At 38.7% G+C, this 24,894-nt stretch overlaps 1 protein-coding gene across 1 annotated transcript in view; it reads right to left on the bottom strand.

Annotated features, from left to right (window-relative positions):
• Positions 1-3,324: 3,324 nt before the first annotated feature.
• The window catches only part of UBE2N (ubiquitin conjugating enzyme E2 N), a 36,151-nt gene continuing 14,581 nt past the window's right edge, over positions 3,325-24,894 (bottom strand). The window contains exons 2-4 of the mRNA XM_080811697.1: positions 6,113-6,359; positions 5,793-5,933; positions 3,325-5,151 (exon numbers count right to left, since the gene is read on the bottom strand). Of these exons, the coding sequence (XP_080667823.1) occupies positions 5,111-5,151; positions 5,793-5,933; positions 6,113-6,359 (429 nt within the window). The 3' untranslated portion in view covers positions 3,325-5,110. The remainder of the gene's footprint in view (positions 5,152-5,792; positions 5,934-6,112; positions 6,360-24,894) is intronic.

Raw genomic sequence — 24,894 nt, 5'->3', positions numbered from 1 at the left:
AATGCAGACTTCATAAAATGGCATCAATTTAAATGAAACAGGGATTATGATAAACATACTACATGGATAACAAAGAAATGCAATGCCCCAAGGTAAAGTTTTCAGTAACATTTTAAAAAAGCATTACCTGCTAACAGAACCTATATAGATTTCTTTAAAACCTATATAATTTAAAAATTTAAAATAAATACTCCAAGAAATTTTCAATATGAAAATGTTCAGTAATCTTGCATGAAAAAACTGAGCTTGATAAATGCTCAATACTATGAAGATATGTATATATTAAGAGCAAAGGGGGAAATGGAAACCTACACCGTCTTTGTTACTGGAGTAACAGTAATGTATCACCTTTTTTAAGGAGGAGGGGGAGGAGAGAGACATTTGTTCCAATACAAGAGCCGTGAATAATCAATCACAGCCAAGGGGGCTACAGGGTAAACCTTAGCCCCCACCTGTCTTTGCACTGCTCACAAACTTAACACTTTTAAGTGGTTGAAAATATTTTGTGGCCTGTGAAAATTAAAGTTTTAATTATCATAGCACAGCACCTCCAACCATTTAAAATTGTCTGTGGATGTGTTCCCACCAACAAGGGCAGAGGCGAGTTACAACCACGGACAAGAGAGCACCAAATATTTTGTTTTAGGAGGAAAAAAAAAGTGTAAGACTTTCACCCTATTCATTCCTTTGGCTACTCTCAGTCCTGATGCTTCCTACCAAAACAAACCACCCAGTTCAAATCTAGTGCAACCAACCTACCTTATCTAAAATGCTTTTGACAAGTCTTTCAACTTGCCAGATTATACTGAAATTTAATTGGGATTTACTAATCTAGATCATAGAACTATTTCAAAAGAGTCATGGTGGGTGAGAATGGATCAGAGTATGTAAAAAGGAAACCTGCTAGGTACTCTCTATAAAGGTGGTGAGGTTATCAGTCTTTCTAAGACCTGTTTCGTCCCACAAATAAACGAGAAGAAAAATGGTAAAAGCTCAATGAGTAACACAAAATGTACTTTTAAATGATGAGATTTCGGTTGTGACTCTGCTAGGAAACACAATAAGCAAGGTTGAAAAATATTCTGGCAATTATTCTGCTTCTACAACCAAGTCAGAAACTGAAACAATTACATCAAGTCAGTAGAGGCTTGGCTGTGTACCAAGTCTACATTCACACAACTGAAATGCCACACCAACAGGCACAGATGAAATGAGACCAACTGAAAGATCGTCCAGATGTAACTGGGGAGAAAAAGGAGTACTGGAACTCTTCATGTGGAGTTCCATACTCAAAAGGAAAAACTGTGGCCCAACTCCTAGTTTTTCAGCCAATGGGAACTTACCCAATTTGTAACAATGCTGTAGCAAAGCTAACCCCTGGAACAAATCCTCCCAATTTCCAACATCAATGAGAAATGGAAATTAACACAGGGGCATATAGTTAAGGAAACAAAGTATCACCAGGCTGGGTGGAAGATTACAGATTTTTATTCTTTGTATTTCTTTCAAGTTATTACATTCAACATGTTTTGCTTTTGTGATCATTAAATCATTTAAAAAATAAATCCCTCATATAATTCCTTAAACTAAGCAGCATGCTAAATAGCTAAATAAAATGTTACCCCCCAGCCCAAAAATACATTATTCCAATGAGATATTACATTTTTCTTAAATCGACTGATAAATTAGCTGCCATGAATAATGGCATTTAATAACTTGTTTTTTGGCCAGCTTTTCCAGATAAGGTTACCTTTTTAAAACCTTTGCAACTAACAAAATGTGATATGGCTAGAATAGCTTAAAAAAAAAAAAGCTGAATTGTGAAATAGAAAAATAAAGACAATTTCTATCATTCCTATGACACCAACAGTTTCATCTCGCTAATGTTGTTTATGGTGTCTTACAGGATACTAGATTTCTTCCCATACTCTCTGAACAGTGCTAAACCACAGCACCTGTGGCTTGTTCAAATACCAGTTTGCATTTAAGCTTATTTTTAAATGCTTCTGAAATTTTGTATTTAAGTATATTCTTGGTCTAGGGCAGGGTTTAAGTTCTACACACTGCAGAGCCAAGATTTTATTAGGCATGACCAAGAATAACTAGTGTGTAAAAAAAATCAAAACAAAGACTGCAACAAAACAAAAAAATCAAATCAAATAAAGCTCCAGTCAATGCCTCTGGATTTCAGAAAAGCTCCTAATGGGGGCAGAATAGATTTTTCAAGAAGCCACTTACATACTCAGATTCTTTTCCTCTCCCCCAGGGCTTTGTACATGGTATTCCTCCAACTTGGAGGTGTTCATCTGGCTGAAACTCAGAAGAGTGGCCCTTTCCAAGTATTCCTTCCCATCTCCATACAGAGCAGCAACTGCAGTTTGTCTGTGCCCCTCCCCCATTAGAAGGTCCACAGGAAAAGCCGCATGCCAATCTCATTCACTTAATCCTCCGTAAGTGGTACAGTGCTACATACATAAAATACTTCCGCCGAATTCACTGTTCCCTTAAGCTTAGGAGTTAAAAATCAAAGGCTATAGGGAGAGGACTACATAAAGGAGCAAGCAGGCTGGAAGGTCCGGGACTCACAGACCACTGCGGAGTCTCTGAAGGAGGAGAGAGGGACGCGCAGCTCCTGAGGCAGCTACTCCACTCCTCACAGAAGGTGCTCTGCACAAACGCAGAGCGTGGCTGCAGTTGCCAGATCTTCGTATCATTCATGTTACCAGAATTGGAGATTTTTTTTTTTTCATGTGAACTTCCTGATTTTTAAAAAATGCTGGCACTGAATTCAAAATACTTTAACCAACCACACACTGTGCGGGCCAAGGAAAAGAGGCCCAAAAGCCAGAGGTGGCTGACAAGTTTTTGAAATCTACCTGGCCTCTCCCAGAGCCCCTTTTAATCCTAAACAAGTTCAATCAACAGACTGGCTGAGAAAGAGTCTTAATGAAACAATGGGGGCTCTTAACAAATCACAAAGGAAAAAACAATGCTATAAAATCGGGAATTCATATATTTGAAACAAAAACAGTGTATTATTCCGTTTTAGTACTTCTAGAACTCAAATCAGTAGACATTCTAGACATATTCTTGTGGTACAATGGATTTAAACCTGGAATTTTAGAACTTACAAATCACTATGTGGTACTAGCTACCATCATGAGTAGTGCCACCTACACTAAATAAAGCTCATCTCTACTGAACTGCTTGAGTGTTCATTTTGGCCCCAGAATGTGATTCCGTTTCCTTAGTTGCAAAACACCCTCTACAGCACAAGAATTGTTATAAATGTCAACCGCTCTTCAAGAGCTTTAAATTTACGTTAAGGTTATGAACAATTTTATTCTGAATTAAACTAACATTTGTTTCCAAGCAATGCATTTATTTGGAAGGATACCAGTTACCAGTCATCAAAAACTTTCATATGTTGGAAATGTAATTTTAATAGATAATTCTTCATCTTACATAGGAGCACAATAAAATACACCACATTCTGAAGAAACTCCAGAAGTTATGAGAATCAAGAGTGGGGGAAATTCAGACAGGCTACAATATCCATTACCTTAAATCGCAAGAGACAAAGGTTCCAACCCAGGGGGTGAGGGTGTGTGGGGAGGGAGTTAACATTTACATACTTGGGACTGGCTACACTGATGACTTACAAAGAACAAGGATAGGGAATTTGATACGGAGAAGGGTGGGAAAGAACAGTTTTTTGAGGGGAGGAACTCTGTCAATGCAGAAAAAAATTACTGAATATCAAACAATAGGAGCTCCCATAGCAAATACTGAAGGATGAAAGAATCATTAACTGAGTGAGGATCTGATACTCAAAGGAAGAAACCTTTCAGATGACACTTATGCAAGCTGGTGGCTTGAGATCTGCTCATCAGGTCTATAAGGAAGACTCATAAATGCTTCAGCAACCCCAAACGATTATCAGATTGGTGTTTCCTAATAGCACACACCAGTGGTTACACGTGGTTTCCAGACAATAACTAAGAGTCATATCCCAAATGCCAGATACAAACAAATGTGGCACAACATGTGAGTCCTACACAAAGTCAGTCACAATGCTGCTTTGCTGTGACTCTCCTGTACATGGCAAGACACCAATGATCATCTACCTAATCAGACAACACAAACACATTTATTCAAATTTCTAGGAGGTTAAAAAAAAAAAAAAAAACCACCAAACACCGATGCTTTATGCATGCTCAGGGCCAGCTTACAAATACTCCTTTCAGTGGTATCTTAACACAAGTTTGCATCAGTGAAAAGAAACTGGCAAAATCCACCTCTTGCCAGATCAACTTGTCAGATGGTGAAGACCAAAAGAGAATGTTCCATCAGTTTTAATTTTTAAATACGATTGTCACATTGGGAAAATGAAATAAACACAGTAAAATAAACTGTACAAAGGCAAAGTAGAATAACAAAAAATATTTTACTAAAACATAAGATTTACAGAAGTTTCCAGACAAGCCATACAAAATGGTCACAAGCTTTTTCTTGAAGGAAGGATTCTACACTTGACAGCAAAGTCACAATGTTATTAGTGAGGGCTGTGATGTTTGTTTAATGTTCCCATTTTGGTTCAAACAATCAAGCTTGTCCATCTACAGCGTCTAAATAAAGTTAGACTTGGCTAGAGAGCATATTCTAAAGAACTGGTTAGCTGCTTTTAACCAATGCAATTAGATCACCATAAAAAGGGGGAAAGGAGCCCATAAAATTAAGATAAAACTACCTCTCCCCCTCAAAAAGTAATAAAGAAAAACACCCACACCCCTGCAGCTAACCCTGACAACTACCTTCATTCACAGTGCTTAACCATGATGGGGGAAATGAATAAAAGCAGAGAAGGGCCGCTGCTTTTAAACGTTTCACAACAATCCAGATGGTACTTCTAGCCTCTGCTCATGCTTTACAACAGTGAATCAGGACAAGACATAGATTTGCTAATGTGCATTTAATCACCAAAGGACTGAAGATGTCTGGGCTTTTATTCTGTAATGTTTCTAAGACTGTGTCCATTAAATGCAAACAAAAAAGGAAGAAGTCTTGGCAGAACAGGATAAGTGATGCACACTTGATGATCAGATCGATTTTAAATATTATTCATGGCATATAGCCTAGTCCATGCTCTAGCTGTAGACAAAAACAAACGTGCAATTATTATTTTACTTAATTCAATATGTTACTTTCCAAACTCTATAAACATAAAGCAGTATTATGTTGAATGCATGCTATTTTCTATCATCTGGATCAGACAGAAAGACTGTGTGTATATCTAATTACCAAAACACTACAATGGAATCCAGAAATTCTACGAAATTCAGCAGGATGAAAAGAGTTGTCTCCTTTTGTCTCCTTCATTTCTAGATATGCTCTCCACTAATTTTGTTAAAATCTGTAACAGGAAGAAGCTTACTGGTTTCAAACTCCCTAGCTATAAACTGGCATAGTTTTATGATCAGATGAATTATAAAAGCAGCTCAAAAGGGTTCAAAAGTTTTCTAGTATCTTCATGTATTGCTAGGTGAATGGTACACAAGGAGTATTTGATAAACCAATTATAGGCTGTCTTTACATTTGGGAGTCATGCAGCAGGACCTAAGACAGAGTTTAAACATCTGCTGTTGAGAGGTGTTTACACAGTACAAACAGGATATGACTTATTCCTCTTAATGTATCTTTTCCTTTTTGTTAAGACTCGAAAAGAAGTTTTTATAATGGTAGTATATATTTGAAAAAGTGGAATGGTGTGAAGGAGAGTGGGTATTAAATACCTGTTTCTATGGCTTGGGCCTCGTTGGTCTTCCACTGCTCTGCTACATCGTTTGCTAACGGATCATCCGGATTGGGAGCACTTAACAAAGCCTGGATCGATAGCAGAACTGTGCGGATCTGCAGTGCTGGGGACCACTTATCTATGAAGGCAACAGGCCCAGAATGATCAAGCATGAAACAAAAGCCCCAGAACTACTGCATTGCATTCCCACAGACCTTTGTGGTCTTTATATAAGGCAATGTTCAGATTCTCAATACAGAATGCTTAAGAGAAAAAGGAGAAATCTTAATAGCATATATTAATAAAGGTAAAACTTACCTTTCAAAATATCTAAACATATTCTTCCCAACTTGTCTACATTAGGATGATAAATTTTGGTCATGAAACGTACTTTAGGGGCTGCCATCGGGTATTCTTCTGGTAGGAATAGTTCAAGCTTAAAAGTCCCTCCCTCAAAGGGGGAATCCTGGGGGCCAGCAATGACCACATGAAAATAACGGGCGTTGCTCTCATCTGGTTCTGCTTTAATGCCAGGAACTGGTTCTGCCAGCAAACGCTGGGTTTCCTACAACAGAAAAACATGACACATTTATGAAACAAATGTCACTTTGCTAAACACCAAATTAAAAATTAAGAAGTTCGTCTCTTGTGGGGTGCCTGGGTGGCTCAGTGGGTTAAAGCCTCTGCCTTCAGCTCAGGTCATGATCCCAGTGTCCTGGGATCGAGCCCCACGTCGGGCTCTCTGCTCGGCAGGGAGCCTGCTTCCTCCTCTCTCTCTCTCTCTCTCTCTCTGTCTGCCTCTCTGCCTACTTGTGATCTCTATCTGTCAAATAAAATAAATAAAATCTTTAAAAAAAAAAAAAAAAGTCTGTCTCTTGTGACTGGACACAACAGAATTTCTCCACTCTCCCGAAGGGTTTATATTTATTTTTTTTAAACTCAAAGTTCAAAGAAAACACTATTTAAATAATCCCAATCAGCTGAATGCAACTGCAAGTGAATAGTGATGACATACACTGCAGCTGCAAATGTCTGAGAATATGCTGATAATAAAAATTAGGCTAATGAAACTGATTTTATACTAAGGAGAGAAGTGAGGAGAGGGGAGTGGAAGAGAGAGGAGGCAAGAGAGAAGAGAAAAAAGAAAATAACACTGGGATTATCACACAGGTAAGGGCCACTTACACTGTTTAAACTCTACCAAAACCTTTAAAAAAGTTAAATTAGGGGCGCCTGACTGGCTCAGTCAGTACATGAACTCTTGGTCTTGGTGTTTTGAGTTCCAGCTCCATGCTGGGTATGGAGATTACTTAAAAATAAAATCTCCTAGGGAGCGCCTGGGTGACTCAGTGGATTAAAGCCTCTGCCTTTGGCGCGGGTCGTGATCCCAGGGTCCTGAATCGAGCCCCGCAGAGGGCTCTCTACTCAGCAGGGAACCTGCTTCCTCCAATCTCTCTTTCTGTCTGCCTGTCTACTTGTGATCTCTGTCTGTCAAATAAATAAACAAAAATCTTTTTTAAAAAAATTAATAAATAAAAATAATAAAATCTCTTAATTACTTTTTTTATTAATTTTTTTTAATTTATTTGTTAGAGAGAGAGAGCGAGCAAGCACAGGCAGACAGAGTGGTAGGCAGAGGCAGAGGGAGAAGCAGGCTCCCTGCCGAGCAAGGAGCCTGATGCGGGACTCAATCCCAGGACGCTGGGATCATGACCTGAGCCGAAGGCAGCTGTTTAACCAACTGAGCCACGCAGGCATCCCATTAATTACCTTTTTTTTTAAAATAAAATGAGTTCTGAAAGTCACTGAAAAACCTTTCCTCTAAAAAACAGAAGGGAATGTGGGAGAGCCAAGTGCCTAGGCACCTAGACAGGGCTAGAGAAATATATACAACCTTGACACTGAACCCTTATGCTGCTCCCCAACAATCATTAGTTCTCTTTCCCATCTTTCTCCCTCTCCCCCAAATATCTAGAACACTCTTCTCTCTCTTCAAACCTCCAGGATCTCTATCCTCACCCTCATTTTTGGCTGATGACTCTGCTGTCTATTTCACAAGAAAACAGATACTTCCTCAAGGTTGCACACCCACCTTCAACTGTGTGCCCATATGCTTCGCCTGTCCTCTTGTCACTGTGGATAAAATGACTGTCACTCTTGGCTAAGACTGACCTCTCCTCTAAAGCGTTAAATCTTCTCTCCTTTCCACCTATTCAAGGACACTGCTGCAGGATCTCTTTCTTCTCCTGAACCAGCAGTTCCCCCTCCTTATTGGCTCTTTCCCCAAACTGTACAAACTTGCTGTAATTTCTCCCAGTAAGAGGAGAAAATAACCTGGACCTCACTCCCCCACTACCTCCTCACCAGCTAATGCAGCACTGCTTTGCTGCTCTTTCACAGTTATCTATATCTGATTGTTTCCAATTTTTCTCCTCCCCTCCCATCTTGAACACAACTCTCCAATCAGGGTCTAGCCACTAACCTACCTGTTGAGGTCACCAGTGATTCCCACACAGTTAAATCAAATGGCCAATGCTTAATCTTCATCTTATTTGACCTAAATGTAACACCTTACCCAGCTGGTCTGCCCTCCTCCTTGCCAAACATCACCCAGCTTCCTACAGCCAAGCTCTCCTGATTCTCTTCCTACTTGTCTAGCTGCAACCTCCTTGCTGGTTCCTTCCCTGACTCGCCAACAAAGAAGTGCACCAGGGCTCTTGTCCTAGGGCTTCTTTTACACATTTCTATAGTGATCCTATGTTGTCCAACGAATCTAAATACTAAATACACCCTGTATACAATGTCTCCCTAAATTCATATCCAGCACAGATCTCTCCCCTGGATTACACCTCTTCTATCCATAACAATTTGTTCAACAGCTCCTCTTGTGTGTCTTAATGAGCATCCCAACTTAGCATGACTTTCCCCACCTTCCATATGCTCTTCCCACAAAGCCATCTTCACTTTAGTTAACCATCAATCCATCCTTCCAACTGATCAAATCTTTCCCTTTATCTCCACCATATCTAAACTGATAGGCACATTTTGTTCACTAGAATTTCCAAATCTACTGGACTGCTTCTTACCGCCCTGCAGCTACACTTCTGATCCAAGCCACCATCAGCTCTCGGCTGGCACATTGTAATAGCCAAGCTTTGTTCTTCCCGCTTCTGACCTTGTTCCCCACTCCCTCCTGGGTCTGTGTTCCATGGACCTTTGGAAGTCCTTACAATGACCCCCCAAAGAGGCTTTATATGATCCCCTTATTCTGGCTACTCTTAACTCATCTTCAGCTATGTTTCCCCCAATACTCTGACCTGGCGCTTTGCCCCAGCCAGATTAGCAGCTTTGTAATTTTCCAACATGCCGGACATACTCCTCCCTCAAAAGCTTTGCCCTTGCTTTTTTTTTCCCCCTGAAATTTCTACCTGGTTTGCTCCCTCAGAGCTCCTAAGATCTTCATTCAAATGTGTTTTCTATGGTAAGGCCTCCATAATTGAAACTGCAAAAGCCCATTCCACCTAATCCCACACCCTCCCTATCCCTGTTGCCCTAATGTTATCTCCAGAGCACTACTAACACATTACATATCTCACTTATTTTGTTCAGAATGGAAGTGCCATAAAAGATTTGTGCCTGTTTTATTTACTGCTATATCCTCAGCATTTGGAACAGTGCCCAGCACCACAGATGTTCAATAAATACTTGAATTATGAATCTATTTGATGTTACAAAGAACAAAGAATAAACTATCAGAACTGCATCTTCAACATTAAAGCAGTGTTATTCAAAGCAGGATATGCACATCACAGGAGGATAACATTCACGCATGGGAAAAAATAACCTAGCTTTTATTTATAAACTTACTTTTTTGGCCAAAAATAGTTAACACTCAATAAAAGAAACTGACAATTCCATGTGTAATTTTATATGTTAGTAATATATATTCAACATTTTGAATAGGCATGCGCAGTTGAAGTTTTAGAACACTGCTATATCTGAAGTTTTAGATATGAAAAACAATGAGAATACTGGATTTACGCCACCTTCACTTATGAAAAATCCTACACCTTACACCATTTCATTCTACAGCCTACAGGGTACATACTAAAAGAGATTTCCCTGTCTTATACTGAAATAATCACAAGATGCAGATAAAAAATTAAACCCTTTTCCAAACTGTGTTAAACCCATAGCCATTTAAAGCAATGCTTTAAGTACTTTAATTAACTAGAGACTGGTTTTTTGTTTTTTGTTTTTTGGTTTTTTTGCTTTGTTTTAATCATAGCAGTGCAAGGGAAATGAGAAACTGAAATGCTGTGAACTACTTTCAGCAAAATGTTCTTTGGGTCCAAAGTAAAACATTTTTACTGCATAAAAAATCTCAGAGGGGCACCTGGGTGGCTCAGTTGATTAAGTGTTTGCCTTCAGCTCTAGCCCAGCAATGCGCTCCCTGCTTAGTGGGGAGTCTGCTTCTCCCTCTCTCTCTGCCCCTCCGTGCCCCAGCTTGTGCATGCTCTCTTGCACTTGTGCTCTCTCTTCCTCCCTCAAGTAAATAAACAAATCTAAAAAAAAAATAAAATAAAAAAAATCTCGAGGCAATAATGAAGCCTCCCACTATGGGAAGTCCACCAACATGGAATTACAACAAAAGAGGCAGGTCTTCATTTTTAGCAAAAAAATTAAAATAAAATAAAGATACTAAGGATCAACAGTAAGAGTAAAGGAATGAGAAAAAAACTAGATGGTAAAATTCCTTGAATTCTGACCTCTTCTCACCTGGACCCTCCTTTTGTTTTGCCCCAGGTCTTCCTATTTTTAGAAACCCAGAAGTTGGAAGATTGGGGGAAAAAAGTAAAGGCTGGGGGGTCTAAGGGCCCCCAAATCCCACTCCCTGGTTACACAAAGGAATAGCAGCTCTATTCTAGGCCATAAAAAGCTGCCAGAAGGGCCTCCAAGATCATATCCCAAAATAGCCTCAAAATCACATTTAGAACACATTGCCAGATTCATCATTCCTTCCTCATCCTCAGTTCCTCCTCAAAATAAGACTCTTTCTAAAGAATGTACATATTAAACATACTACATGGCCTGATCAATTATAAGATTTAATCAGAACACATTCTAGCATAAGCTTTTAGGTGTGGAAAACATTTTGAAACAGTTTTTGTATGCTCTCAAGTTCTCATGGATTTTGATATAATGAAGAGATGCATAATTATTTGACTACATGGCATTGATTTCCCAAACAAACCCACAGCATAAATTATGGGAGGAAAAAAGAATAAAATCCAAACCAAATGGAACAAGTCTCACCCACAGAACTTGGAGTCCATTTTTTTCCCGAAAAAGGCAAAAGTGGGTAGGAAATAAAATCCTTCCTGCTAGTACTCACACATGGGTAACTATGAAACACATTCTAGTTTTATATTATTCTTTGGAAAAAAGACAGTGAAGTACAGTATGATTTCTCCAAGTCTAGAAGTAACGCGTTCAAATTCCTTCTGCATTGCTTACGTAACTATTACTTTTGAGCAAATACTTTCCACTGCTCTGAATCTCAGCTGACTTATCTATATCATAATGAAGATTACCTCTCATGCAGAGTTGCTATGAAGATCAAAAGAGGAATACTGCAAAAAGACTTAACAAATGAGATCACATAGGAAGGTCATAGCCATATACAACCAACTCAAAAAGAATTAAGAACAAAGCACAGTAACAAATCTTAAGATTTATTAAACAACAGTATTTGTTTATTTTTTTTAAAGATTTTATTTATTGGGGCGCCTGGGTGGTTTCAGTGGGTTAAAGCCTCTGCCTTTGGCTCAGGTCATGATCTCAGGGTCCTGGGATGGAGCCCCACATTGGGCTCTCTGCTCAGCAGGGAGCCTGCTTCCCCCTCTAAATCTTTGGCGGGGGGGGGGGGTTATTTATTTATTTGACGGAGAGAGAGAGATCGCAAGTAAGCAGAGACGCAGGCAGAGGCGGGGGGGGGGGTGCAGTCTCCCTGCTGAGATGCAGGGCTCCATCCCAGGACCCTGAGATGATGACCTGAGCTGAGGGCAGAGGCTTATTAACCCACTGAGCCACCCAGGTGCCCCCAGTATTTGTTTTTAAAGAAAACAGAATAACCATTAGTTGTATTATGATCCTACTTGTTTAAAAGCAATCCTCTGACCCAATTCCAGGCAGAACTGAGTTTAGGCCATACAGAACAAAAAGTATTATAGACTATTTAGGGAATTAGTTACTAAAAAACAGAAAAGGAAGTACATAAAAATAGAGTATGAATTTAAGTGGCAGGAAGACTAAGTCTCAAGGAAACTATCTCATCTTACAGAGTGAGTATAACAGTTCATGCTATAAATACCTTAAAAAGGAATTAAGTAACATCAAACCGATCTGGTCATCAATAGATCTACTGGGACTTGAAGAGCAAATTTCAGGATTATACCACAGTAAACTGCAATACTTGACAGTCTGTCAACTAAATTCCATTAACTAGGTCTTGTCCCTCTGTAAAGTTCAATAACAACTTGTGCTCACTATGAAGAAATGTTAAGGTCTTATTATACATCTTTTTAAGGCAGTGAATGAATTATGTACAGTAAAATTTTAGATAATAAACAGTATTCTTAGAAAAAAAGTGGCAGGGGTGCCTGGTGGCTCAGTCAATTAAGTGTACTGATTTTGGTTCAGGTCATGATCTCAGGGTCCTGAGATCTAGCTCCAGGTCCAGCTTCACACTCAGCAGGGGCTCTGCTTGAGATTCGCTCTCCCCTTTGCCCCTCCCCCCCAAAGGAAGGAAGGAAGAAAGAGGGAAGGAGGGAGGAAAAAAGTGGCAATTCGCATGAGAAAAGTTGATCCATTTAATAACTTTCTATATACACCTCCAACTTTCTATATACTTTACATTACATTTTATACATATATACATTATTACACTACATACATTATATACTTTACATTAATAACTTTCTATATACACCTCCAACTTTCTATATACTACCTCCAACATATACCTACAGCCATTAGGTTTTTTTCCTATTTAGAATATCCTCTGGTGGCACCTGGGTGGCACAGTCAGCTAAGCACCCGACTTTTGATTTCAGCTCAGGTCATGATCTCAGGGTCCTGATATTGAGCCCTGCTCCGCACTCAGCACAAAGTCTGCTTAAGACTCATTTTCCCTCTACCTTTGCCCCTTACCATGCCCTCTCTCACTCTCTAAAATTAAAAAAGAATTATTCTCTGACACACAAAGATGTTTACTAATGTATTACTAATAATGTCAATTGTGGATCTTTAGATCATCTCACCCAAGAGCCATCTGACTACACTCGGTAACACCATCAATTTTGTTATCACAACTAGTCCTATCAAACTGAGAGATGCCTCAATGATGTCTGCTTTGTGAACTCCAGCCTCTGTTAACCACATCTATAAGCAATTTAAAAATATTACTAAGCAGGGGCTCCTTTTCTGGGATTACTGATAAAGCAAAAGCCTATTTTTCAATTGTAAACTACTTCAAGGGCATCTATAATTTCGCCATCTAAGATAAGTGGGAATTTTTTAAAAAATGTTACCAACATTTTGAGTGTCATGTCCCTAACATTTTATCCATGAGCCATGTCGTTTTTACTACACCGTTTTGGTCTGTGAACACAATGAATTTTAGGAACGCATAGATCTCATTACAGTAGAACTGACTGTATTTATTCAAACAGCCAAAATTGTGCTCAATTTCCCTACTACACCACTTCCTTACAAATCATTAGGGTGAGCTAGAGGTGCATACAGCATGATAAAAATGGTTGATGAATGCTTTCTCTACAGCAGCGCTGCCCAAAAGAAATACGAGCTGCAAATATAATACTAAATTTTCCGCTAGCCACATTAAAAAATAAAAAGCAGTTAAAATTAATATTTTATTTAACAGTATATTCAAACAGTATCATTTCAACATGTAATCAACATAAAAGTTATTAATATAATCTTTTTTCATACAAAGTCTTCAAAATCCAGTAATTTATACCTATACACTTAGAAACACATATCAATTCAAACTAGTCACACTGCAACTGCTCAATAGCCCCATGGGGCTAGCAGCTACCATACATGACAGTGAAACAACAAGACAACACTGTTATAATGTTACTTACACATTATCAATATAATTTATTTTATATAGTGAGTAAAAACTGGTAGAGAAACTTTAAAGTATCACTTTTTTCCCCTCAAAAGTTCTATGCAACAGTAATGTCAGAACATCTGAATCACTAGTATTAGAAATGTGGCTGTTAATGTTTGGTACAGTCACAAGCCTGTGTTCGAAAATAATGACTCGTAGCCATTTCAAAAAAACATAGCACAGACAAAAATTAACTGAAACAAGGCAAATGCATGAAAAAATAAGGGTTAATCCCTCAGAGATCATTTTAATTTTTACAGTCCACACTACCCCCTAGTGGATAAAAGACATAACTTACTCATTTGAACCCCTTTTTCTCCTCAAATAGCTCATAAACTATTTTACTCTAATTCACTAAGTTTTAAAAAAATATTTACCCTAAAGTCAGAGGAGACTAACAACTCTCAAAGCACACCCTCCACCTTCCATTTTTCCCTCTACTCCCACACACATAAACCTCACATTATCCTTCGCTGAAAAGAAGGAAAAATGGAAGAAGCCCTTTCAAAGGCTCTAGGCACCAAGGACTAAATCTTAAGATTTTAGACCAAGGTATCCCTGTGATGAAAAGCTTTATTTCTAGTTGGACCGATAAGTAATAAGAAAGTACAGCTGACCCATGAACAACATACAAGTTAGGGGAACCAACCCCCCCCCCCACAGAGTTGAAAATCCACATATAAATACTGACCCCCCAGAAACTTAACTACTAAGAGTCTACTGTTGACCAAACACCTTACCTATAAGTCAATTAATACATATTGTATGTATGTACTATACACTGTATTCTTATAATAAAGTAAGCTAGAGAAAAGACCATGTTAAGAAAATGAGGGGCACCTGGGTAGCTCAGTCAGTTAAGCATCTGCCTTCAGCTCAGGGTCATGATCTCCCCGTCTTGGGACAGAGCCCCGTGTCTGGCTCCCTGCTCAGCAGGGAGTCTGCTTCTCCCTCTTCCTCTGCCCCTGCTTGCACATGCTCTCTCTCTCTCAAATAAAGAAATAAAAATATTTTTAAAAAAAGAATCACAAGGAAGAGAAAATGTATTTAATAGTTCTGTACTGTATTTTTTAAAAGATTTTATTCATCTGACAGAGAGAGATCCTAAGTAGGCAGAGAGGCAGGCAGAGAGAGAGGAGGAAACAGGCTCCCTGCTGAGCAGAGAGCCCGATCCGGGGCTCAATCCCAGGACCCTGAGATCATGACCCGAGCCGAAGGCAGACACTTAACTGACTGAGCCACCCAGGCGCCCCAGTTCTGTACTGCATTTATCAAAACAAAAAAATCCACGTACAAGTGGACTCACATATAAACAGACCAATGAGCACAGTTCAAACCCATGTTCTTCAAGGGTCAGCTGTACTCTGTATTCCACTTTGGAGTAAAATCCAAGAGATGGAATGGAATAACTTGATCTAGAACTCTCTAGTTTTTTCTCTCAAACCAAGACCAAATCAGTACTTCCGTTAAGTTCAGTGAAAAGGAAAAGAGACTTGGAAGCCAGGGAAGGACTTCTGAAAAGCTAAGTATCTTCAATTGACTTGTTTCTCAGGTCTGAATTAGTCTGGAGTTGCCTGGACCTTAACACCACCCCTCTTACTACAGCTGTGACAATAATTATTTGAAGATGAGAACTCCAACTAGCAAATGGTGGTGGTGAAGTGCTAAATACATGCTTGCTCAATGAATGAATAAATGCATGTGTGCTCAGGCACCACACAGACCTGATAAGAAGAATTACTGTACTTAACTGTTAGTAGTGGGTAACTTCCACCCCAGGAATGGCATTTACAATTATTCCAATCACTGGCAAAAGACAAAAATCTGAAAATCCTACTAACAAAGTGTGCCTCCAACAGGGAAAACCATTAGGCTGAATTCCTTGTCTACCACCCCCCAATTTTTTTGTTCCACTGAACACCTCATGTTATACTGCAGTCTATCTCTTTTCCTGCCCCCACTAGTCTTTAAGTTCCCTAAGGGCAGAGACTCTATGCGATTATTAAGCACTACACCCAGATGGGCAGAGAAGCAATAAAAAAATCAAGTAACAATAACTGTGCCAAACAGTGATTTAAGTGCTCTACATGTATTATTAACTCAATCTTCATACCCATTTTACAAATGAGGGAAATGAGAAACTAAGACTAACCACTTATATTATAACCAAAGTTAGCAAGTGGCAGAGCCAAGACTGAAATCCAGGTAACTGGGCTCTACTCAGTCTGGCTTCAGAGCCTGATTTCTTAATCTCAGTGACCTACAGAAAGACAATTAACAATAAGAACAGTAAATCTCAAATGTTTGTCAGGACAGTGAATAGCACAGAAGTTAAGGAAGGGCTACTTTCAGTCCTTCATAATCATGAAAAAGTGCTTCATCAAAGAGGTAAATGAATTTAAGCCATAACGTCACTTTTTTTCTTTTTTTCCTTTGGGATTGGCAACCTAAGAAGTATACAGTATATATGTATATATGTATATATATATATAAGTATATATGTCATTTTGACCTGGAATTTTCCATTATATAGTAAGCCACTTTGCCTATCTCTGTTATTACATGAAACCACTATGCTCTAAAATGTTGTGACTCTGAAATATGAATTTACTAACGAACGTTTATTTTGTACATGGCATTGTGGTACCAACTAATTCAAAGGAAGAATTTTTTAAAAAGTCCCTTTGTCCTTCAAGAATTTCACTGTGAGTATAAAATATATTTATAAAAGTCAGTTTTTGAAAGATGCATTTTCAAATACGGTATATCAAGATCTTAGAGAAGGTACAGGCGATCAGGGATACTAACTACAAGAACAATAGGACTACACTGGGAGCACATTATGTTTTTGCTTATATCTAAAGAAATTTCAAAAGTTTTCTGGGAAGATAACTTTACATCTCCATCTTTTTCTGTTTTTTGAAGGATTTCTAAATACTGACATCACTCATGAAAGTTAACATCTCCATTTTTTCTTAGTTTCTGATTTGATGGATAATATAAACACTTTGTTGCCTGGACTTTCTTTAGCACCAGCTCAAAAATTTAATATATGCCTTTACTGATCTAAATAATGTAACTGCCCTTTGGTCTTAATGAATTCTGTGTCTTAAGAATGATGTCTTGGAACTCCGAATGAAGAGACTATCTAGCTTAGTAACACTTCACTGAGATTGCTGCTGTAATAAGGTCCTTAAGGCACCATTAGCAAACCCAACAAAAAGCATTTTTTAAAAACCTGAATGCTTCAGATTCTGGGAAGAAGTATATAACTTAGTAGGTGAGGGAGGAAAGGTCTTCTGTATTCATCCTGAATGAAAACAGACAATTTTTTAAATGCCTGTTTCTGTATAGTGAAAACTAAAATTATGAGTGATGCCTTAGCAAAAACCAGTAAACTTGTACTTCAAAAAAAATTCAGCATTTAAGTTAGAAATCATCTAGATTGTGGGTTTCTTTCTTAAAATTTGAAGTGGTTGAAGTTGATAATTCATTTTAAGGCCTTTACGTGTTAATTTCAGCCATTCATCTACACATTTGTCTACAATTAAACAATAGTAAAATTCCACCATTCATTCATACCTTTCCTTCCTTAGTATAATGCTGGAATTGGGAGCTTAAGAATGTGAAAGTTTGAAGTAACTGTTGTTTGAAAACAGAAAAAGTTATCCATAGTCACACAGGATTATGTCGGTGGCATAAGAAAAATTAGGTTCATAATGGGTGTTCATCATTCCTTTAGACCACCTGACAAGCTGAACAGCCTTGTTGGGGAATAATACCCCCAACCTTTATAGATCCCCACCTCCCTCAACAGAAGCTTTAGTCTTGGGAAATTTCCCAACTCTCTCCTAAGCATGTGTGACATTTAGGTTCAGTCAAAACCTGTGCATCAAAGGTAAAATACAACAGAAGGATCCATTCTGGAGATAATAGTATTTACCTCTAGACAGCATGGAAGAGGTTCTAGTGCAGCATTCTGTATTTGGCATTAGCAGTCAAACTGCAGAGTACAAGGCACACAATGCCAGCAGTAAAGTCTTCACCATGCTGTGATTCTGAGCCTTGTTTCCTGAATGCCTCTTTCTTTGGCACCCCTGAAGATTATGTGAGATACCTATAACACAATAATACTATTTCTACTTAAACTAGCCAAAGTTGAACTCCATTGCTTGCTAAAAATACAAAGCTTAACCTAGATAGAAAAGAAAGTGAAGAAAAGGAAAGAGTTAACAGACCCGGGGTTGGGAGATGAAAAGGTTAAGAAGCGAAGTATCTCTTTGGGAGTAAATGAGAGGTTATAACCTCTCTATCAAAGAACTTCTATCTAGTTTAACTGCCTTTAAAGAGGGAGCTAATTTCACACTGAAAGAGCTAACTTCTAACTAAACAGTCTGGTGTACCTCCTAGGGAAAAAACCTGGAGCTAAGACATCTCAATTTAATCCCTATCTTAACTGTACCAATTTGTTACACAATCACACAAATTCACTTAACCTCCCCAACCTTCTAAAACATAGTCCCTCCAACATTTCAAAGATTCCCTCTAACACTAAAACTAAGTATTTTAACATTGGAATGGGTTAAATCTTACTGTTTTATGCTCCCTTCTGCTAAAAGGTCCCCTTTTATAAAACTCTTATTTTTTTAAAGATTTATTGTATTTGAGAAAGAGCAGGGGGGGAGGGGAAGAGGGGGAAGAGAGTCCCAAGCAGGGACACAGGGCTCAATCTCAACACCCTGAGATCACGACGTGAGCTAAAACCAAGCGCAGGGTGCTTAACCAGCTGCACCACCTAGGCACCCCTATCATACTCTTTAACACTGTTATTACTGCTCACTGTTTCGCCCTATGGAGGGAAGAGGTATTATGGACTGTATCCCCAGCATCCACGCCAATGCTTAATATCTAAGGAAATTTGTTGCTAATGGTACCTGCTTTTTTCCCCCAATTCTTTCCCACCCGCTCATTAACGAAAAATACAACGTTGACTTAAATAGCTATACTCCTAATAACCAAAATCTGGTTAACATTTTAGTATGTTTGTATTTATTCTGATAAAGACAAAAGCCCTTTTAAAAACAGTTTAATATTTTTACATTTTTTCAATTACTGTGTCAGTCTACCCCACTTTCCTGGTTGTTTTACATGTAAACTAATCAATATTCCTTGCACAACTATGTGGCATAAATAGGCATTTTACTGGCCTCCAAGCTAGTGGCTTCTCTGGTACAACTACCATGTATTACTTACTCAATCCTTGATCACTAGTTACTTCAGGTTTCCAATGTGGTAATCAAAACAAAATTTAAGCGCTAAATGCCTGAGGTCTTCACTAATAAGAAAGGCCTATGCTTATATTAACAGACAAGACAGAAGCAGAGCAGATTAAATTTTCAGTGAGGGAAACAAAAACAAGTTACAGTTAAACCAGATCTGCATTCTCAATCCAATTGTGCCACTGACATAATTCTGTCCAAAATCCAAACCACAAGAAGAAAAAATGCACACTAAACACTGAGACAAACTAGGAAGCAATCAGATATTAGGGATCCTGTCTCCCCCAAAATAAGCACCCTTTAACAAGGCTGCCATACTGCACCACTAGAGAGGCCCATTCACATCACAGTCTATATGAATGGCACCCCCTGAAGTTGTACAGTGCAAGATCCCAAATACTTTGGATTCAAGAATAAAACTTCAGTTAAGCAGTAATACAAATCAACTTCATTATTGTTTAACTCATGGAAAACTTATTATATGGTAATTCTAATAAAGTCAAAATGAGAATTTCAATAAAATCAGAGTACTGACCCCAAACATCCCATTTTCCTACCCACTGTTGGTAAATGGGCATCCACTATGCTTTAAAAGAAAAAATCTATGCCCCATTACAGATGGTTATGTTTAAAGTTATCCATTTTGTGGGAATAATACATAAATGATGAACACAAGTACACTTACACTGAGAAGGAATTCATTTTTTCCAGATTTACAGTGAAGCAGCATCTTTGCAAAATCAGAAAACAGTAATAACATTATAAGGCTCACTGTATTATGGTAAGCTCTCTTCTCTGCACTATAACACTCCCGACCACCTTAGAACTAGATTAGTTTATTAAACAGATGAAGTAGAGGTCAAATGGGCTGTACAAGCTAGTACTTGGCACAGCTGCAAGTCAAGCCCAGAAAGCCGACCCCCACATTCTGTGCTCCAGCCACACAGAACTCACACAAGCTCCACATACCCAAAGTCTTTTTGCTCTTCAGAATTAGGAAGTAGATCTAAGACATTTAAGATACTAAACATTATTTTGCCCACAAAGCAGCATTTCTACCATTTTGAGAAGTTGACTGTCACTTAAGAGGTAAGCAACTGAGTAAATGCTACTGGCAAAGAGTATTATTGGGCAGTAGGGGTGCACCTTCTGCAGAAAGCTATCTACCCCCTACCGTCTAACTCCCCAGCTACACTAGTCCCTATAGGTCAGGGTCCAGGTGTAGTGTTTGCAGCCTCAATACTGAGCACCACAGACTGTCACATTCCATACGGGCTTGAATGAACAGACCTAACTACTACTGAAAGAAAATTACAGAAAGGGTAAAGGGGGATTCAAGAACTTCCAAAAATGGTAGGCTCAAGGTTTTAAGGAGCCAGATAGTGGCCATAAATGGCAAGAATATGGGGGGAAAAAAAGGATTTTTTAAGTTTGAAACCCAACATGAACTATTTCATACTTCTGCTCAAAAGCTTTATCCTTGCTATTCTCCTTACAAGTTATGCACTTATAGGACCAAATGCTAAGCATCAGAATATCAAGCTTAAGTTTCTTTTGCCCCTTGAGCAGCTTTGATAATCTAATAATCATTTTTCTCAAGTTTAATAATGATCATTTGCTAATAAGAACTGGCTGACATATTAAAGATTCAGTCTTCTACTTCAAGGTTTTTGGAAGAATTTGAAATTAATCTCATTTTCTTGAGTACTTTCATGATTTTTAATATTTCACACATTATCAGTCTGGTTTGAAAGTTAAATTTTTTTAAAGATTTTATTTATTTGAGAGAGAGTAGAAAAGAGAGAAAGAGAGCACAAACTGGGGGGGAGGCAGAGGGAGATGTAGACTCCCCAGCCAAGCAGGGAGCCCCCACGTGGGGCTTGACCCCAGGGCCCTGAGATCATGACCTGAGCCAAAGACAGATGCTTAACTGACTGAGCTACCCAGGTGCCCTGAAAGTTAAATAATCTTAAGAGATCCAGCTGGATGGAGTATATAGCTCAGTAGATATTTTCTTTTTCTGTAATTTTAGATGCTTATTTTATTCTGTGCCACTGAGCCAGACAAAGAAATGACCCACACAACTGAGATTTTAATATAATTGGAATAAGCACAAATTTATATACTGAGGCTGACATATAAGAGAGCATCTGTGTACAATAGTACTGGGTCAAATTCAGCCACTTCATGTGGGACAGCCAGAGTCTCTGCAACAACATAATATAAATGCTGGACTTAGGGCCTGCTAGTAGTATGAACTAATATGATTTGATGTAAAACTCCACCTAACAAAAATAATAAAATTTCAAAAAAAAAAGATTATAAAAGCTTACAAAATTATAAAATAACAGATGTAAATGATCCAACTTAGTGGCTTCCTTGAGGAAAGTGATTAGATGGTTGAGAGGTGGGAGACACTTCAGATGACTAACTTTTTGCTTAGTTTTGTAACATGTCCAAGTACCACTTACCCAAAAAGCAAGAAAAAAATGTTTTTAAATAAAATCACCCAAGGAAACAGAATAAGTATTGTGAAAGTAACCCTATTTTGAAAGTGACAATGTCTCATTTTCAAGACAACCCTTAAAACTCAGAATAGACAAAGACTAAAAAAAAAGTAATAATGCTATTTACTGTTATGGAGAAAATTGGCTCTCATAATCATGGCTGGTGGGATTACAAGTTAACCCAACCCTTAAAATTTCATGTCTTGGAATTTATCCCAAGGAAAAACTGCGAATATGTTCAAAAGTACAGCTCCAGAAATAATGATCACACCAAAGCCTAAGAGAAAAAGATGTTGTAAAGGTAATGTGTAACAGTACAGAAAAACATCCTTCTACATAAGTGAAAACACACACTTCAAAACAGTAGAAACAGTGCTGGGATGGAATATTCCAAATCTTAACAAGATGGTGGTTTCATAGAGATTGTCAAAATGTAAATGATACACTTAAAATGGCTGCATTACTTGTATGTAGATTACACCTTAAAAGAGTTTATTTAAAAGAGAAAAAAAAAAAGCCTAGTGTATGTCTTGAGCTTACTGAGGGCAGGAAGTGGGTCCTAATTTGTGTAGACAAGACCCCCATTCACCTGAGCTTATGACCATCAGCTGCTACACTCCTAACTCTCCAATAAACATCCGTAAACTTGCAAAATGATCGCAACTACGTAGTGGACTCTTTATGGAAACTGCTTAAAGGGCTGAACCGTGTGTTTGGGTTAAAAGCATATACAATCCCAGAATCACAGACAAAAGAAAACCTCAATACACTGATAAATGGCAAAACCCCAGGCAGGACTTTTTCAGAAGCTAATGCATTAGAAAGCTAGACAAATTTAGCTAGAACTTCAAGGTGTAGGGATGACACAAGTATTAATCCTTAAAACTGACCTGGATGTTCACGTATGTTGTTTCAGTTAAGCCTCAGATCCACCTCCTGAAAGATACACAAGTGACAGAACACTTGGACTAGTGGACTAGAAGCTCACTGCAGTCAAGGGCTCTTTCACACTTACGAGCTGGTACCTGGACTCCTCAGCCTCCAGCAGCACTTTACATCAATACGCTCATGTTAGGTGAGTGACCGAGTTATAACTGTAAGGTGTATCTGAGCTAAAAATTGAAAATGTTTCTTAATTTGTTCTAATAGTATATGATGAAGTATCCTTAGAGTTGAGGCAGTCACCAAGGATAGGGGCAAGAGTGAACCCCCAAGGTACCACTCACCTATATCCTCTGGCACTTTCTCTATGCCTACTTTCTTCTCTAACATCCTAGTTTGAATGCACACAGTTCTGGTCTGTCCTGAGATTTGAGCACTGGTTCAAAAAAGAGGGAGGAAAATTCAACTCATTTGGAACAAAGGCATTTATATGTTACTTACTTTAAAAAAAAATCGTGACAAATGGTGTGTATGGGGGCGGGGGGACGCAGTGGTTCCCTTACCCTAATCTTAGTCAAAATAAAAACATTTTTAAAAGATCTCAAGATCCCTAACACTGCAGGACTGAAGTCAAGCCAAACACTGCCACACCTTCAGGGTTTTTTGCTCTTCCCTAACTATCATGGGCTGGGCTAGAAGGTCAGGCAGTTTTCTCTCTCTGAAACCTCTACACCGGGAAATTTGTGTCACAAGTAAGGTAATGGTCTCTCACTTACCCTTCTATACTTTGTAATTCTGGATGTGGGACTCTGCAAACCACACTGCTGCTTTGCCAGGGACTCAGCACTAAACTCTGCAGATGAGAAGTGCTGAAGGGGAACTATAAGAGAGAACTTGCCTCTTCCAGGTTTCTTGTCTGTCTGAGGTGCCTGTGAGCATCACCCAACAGCCTGCAGCACATTCACTCAATCTGCAGTTTACCCCACACTGACAGCACCAGCTTAATCACCATGTGTGCCTGTAGAGAGGGTGGGACTCCCTTTAGAGTTCTGCATCCCAGATGGGGCTCTGCATCCCAAGTTCCTCAATTTTAATAACCTCAATCTTTTCTCTGTTTTCTTCCCAAACCTGGAAGTGGTAGCTGCTTCCTATTCTACCTCCACAATACTTTAAAGCTCTCTTTTCACCCTTTCAGTCACCCACAGAACAACTTCATATATATGACAGCTCCCAAATGTTCACAGAATTGCCACAGTAAGGATAAGCCTAGCTGCTACTAGTACTAGTACCAGTACCTAATGCTATCCCAAACCTCACTGCCCTTCACTCTGCAAAGGATAAAAGGACAGCTGGGAAGTAGAAGGGCAGTTATGCCAGTTAAGGAAATGCCAAACCCAGAAGGTGCCCATGCAAGCACCTCAGGTCCCTAGATGTCTGGGAATCTTTCCACTTGAACAAGTAGAAAGCACAATGCCCATATCTAGCAACTAAAATCAAATAATCAAATTCAGGATTCAAAGGGTGGCTTACTCAAAAACAGTAATTCAAAAAGATATATGCATACCTATGTTTACTGCAGGATTAAATAAAATAGCTAAGATATGAAAGCAACCCAAGTGTCCATCAACAGATGAATGGATAAGGAGGATAAGGCATGTGTCTGTGTGTGTGTATGTACTGGACTATTACTCAGTTACAAAAAAAGGATGAGATCTTGCCATTTGAGACATGGATCAACCTAAAGGGCATAATGTTAAGTGAAATCAGACAAAGACAAATACCATATAATTTCACTCATGTGGAATTTAAAAAGCAAAACAAAAAGCAGAAACAGACCCATAAATACAGAGAATAAAGTAATGGCTGCCAGAGGAGATGAGCAAAATGGGTGAAGAGGAATGGGAAATACAGGCTTCCAGTTACGGAATGAGTCAGTCACGGGAATAAAAGGTACAGCATAGCAAATATAGTCAACCGTACTATAATAATGCTAGCACTTGTGAGCATAGCATAAGCTATAAACCTGTCCAATTCACTATGTTGTGACATCTGAAGCTAATATTACACATTGTCAAAAATACTTCCATTTTTTTAAAAAGTGGTTTTAGTGGTATTCATATATAAGTTTCACAGGTATCAGGACCAACACTATACCAACTAAGATCCACCCTTCCTCACTTTACAACGCAGCGGACTACAGCAAGATGCTCTTCAGAGAACTATTTGATAATATGC

The sequence above is a fragment of the Martes martes genome, assembly GCF_963455335.1.
Source record: "Martes martes genome assembly, chromosome: 8".
Lineage (NCBI taxonomy): Eukaryota > Metazoa > Chordata > Mammalia > Carnivora > Mustelidae > Martes > Martes martes.
The sequence above is the reverse complement of the archived record's forward strand: the minus strand, read 5'-3'. Positions and strand labels throughout refer to the sequence as shown.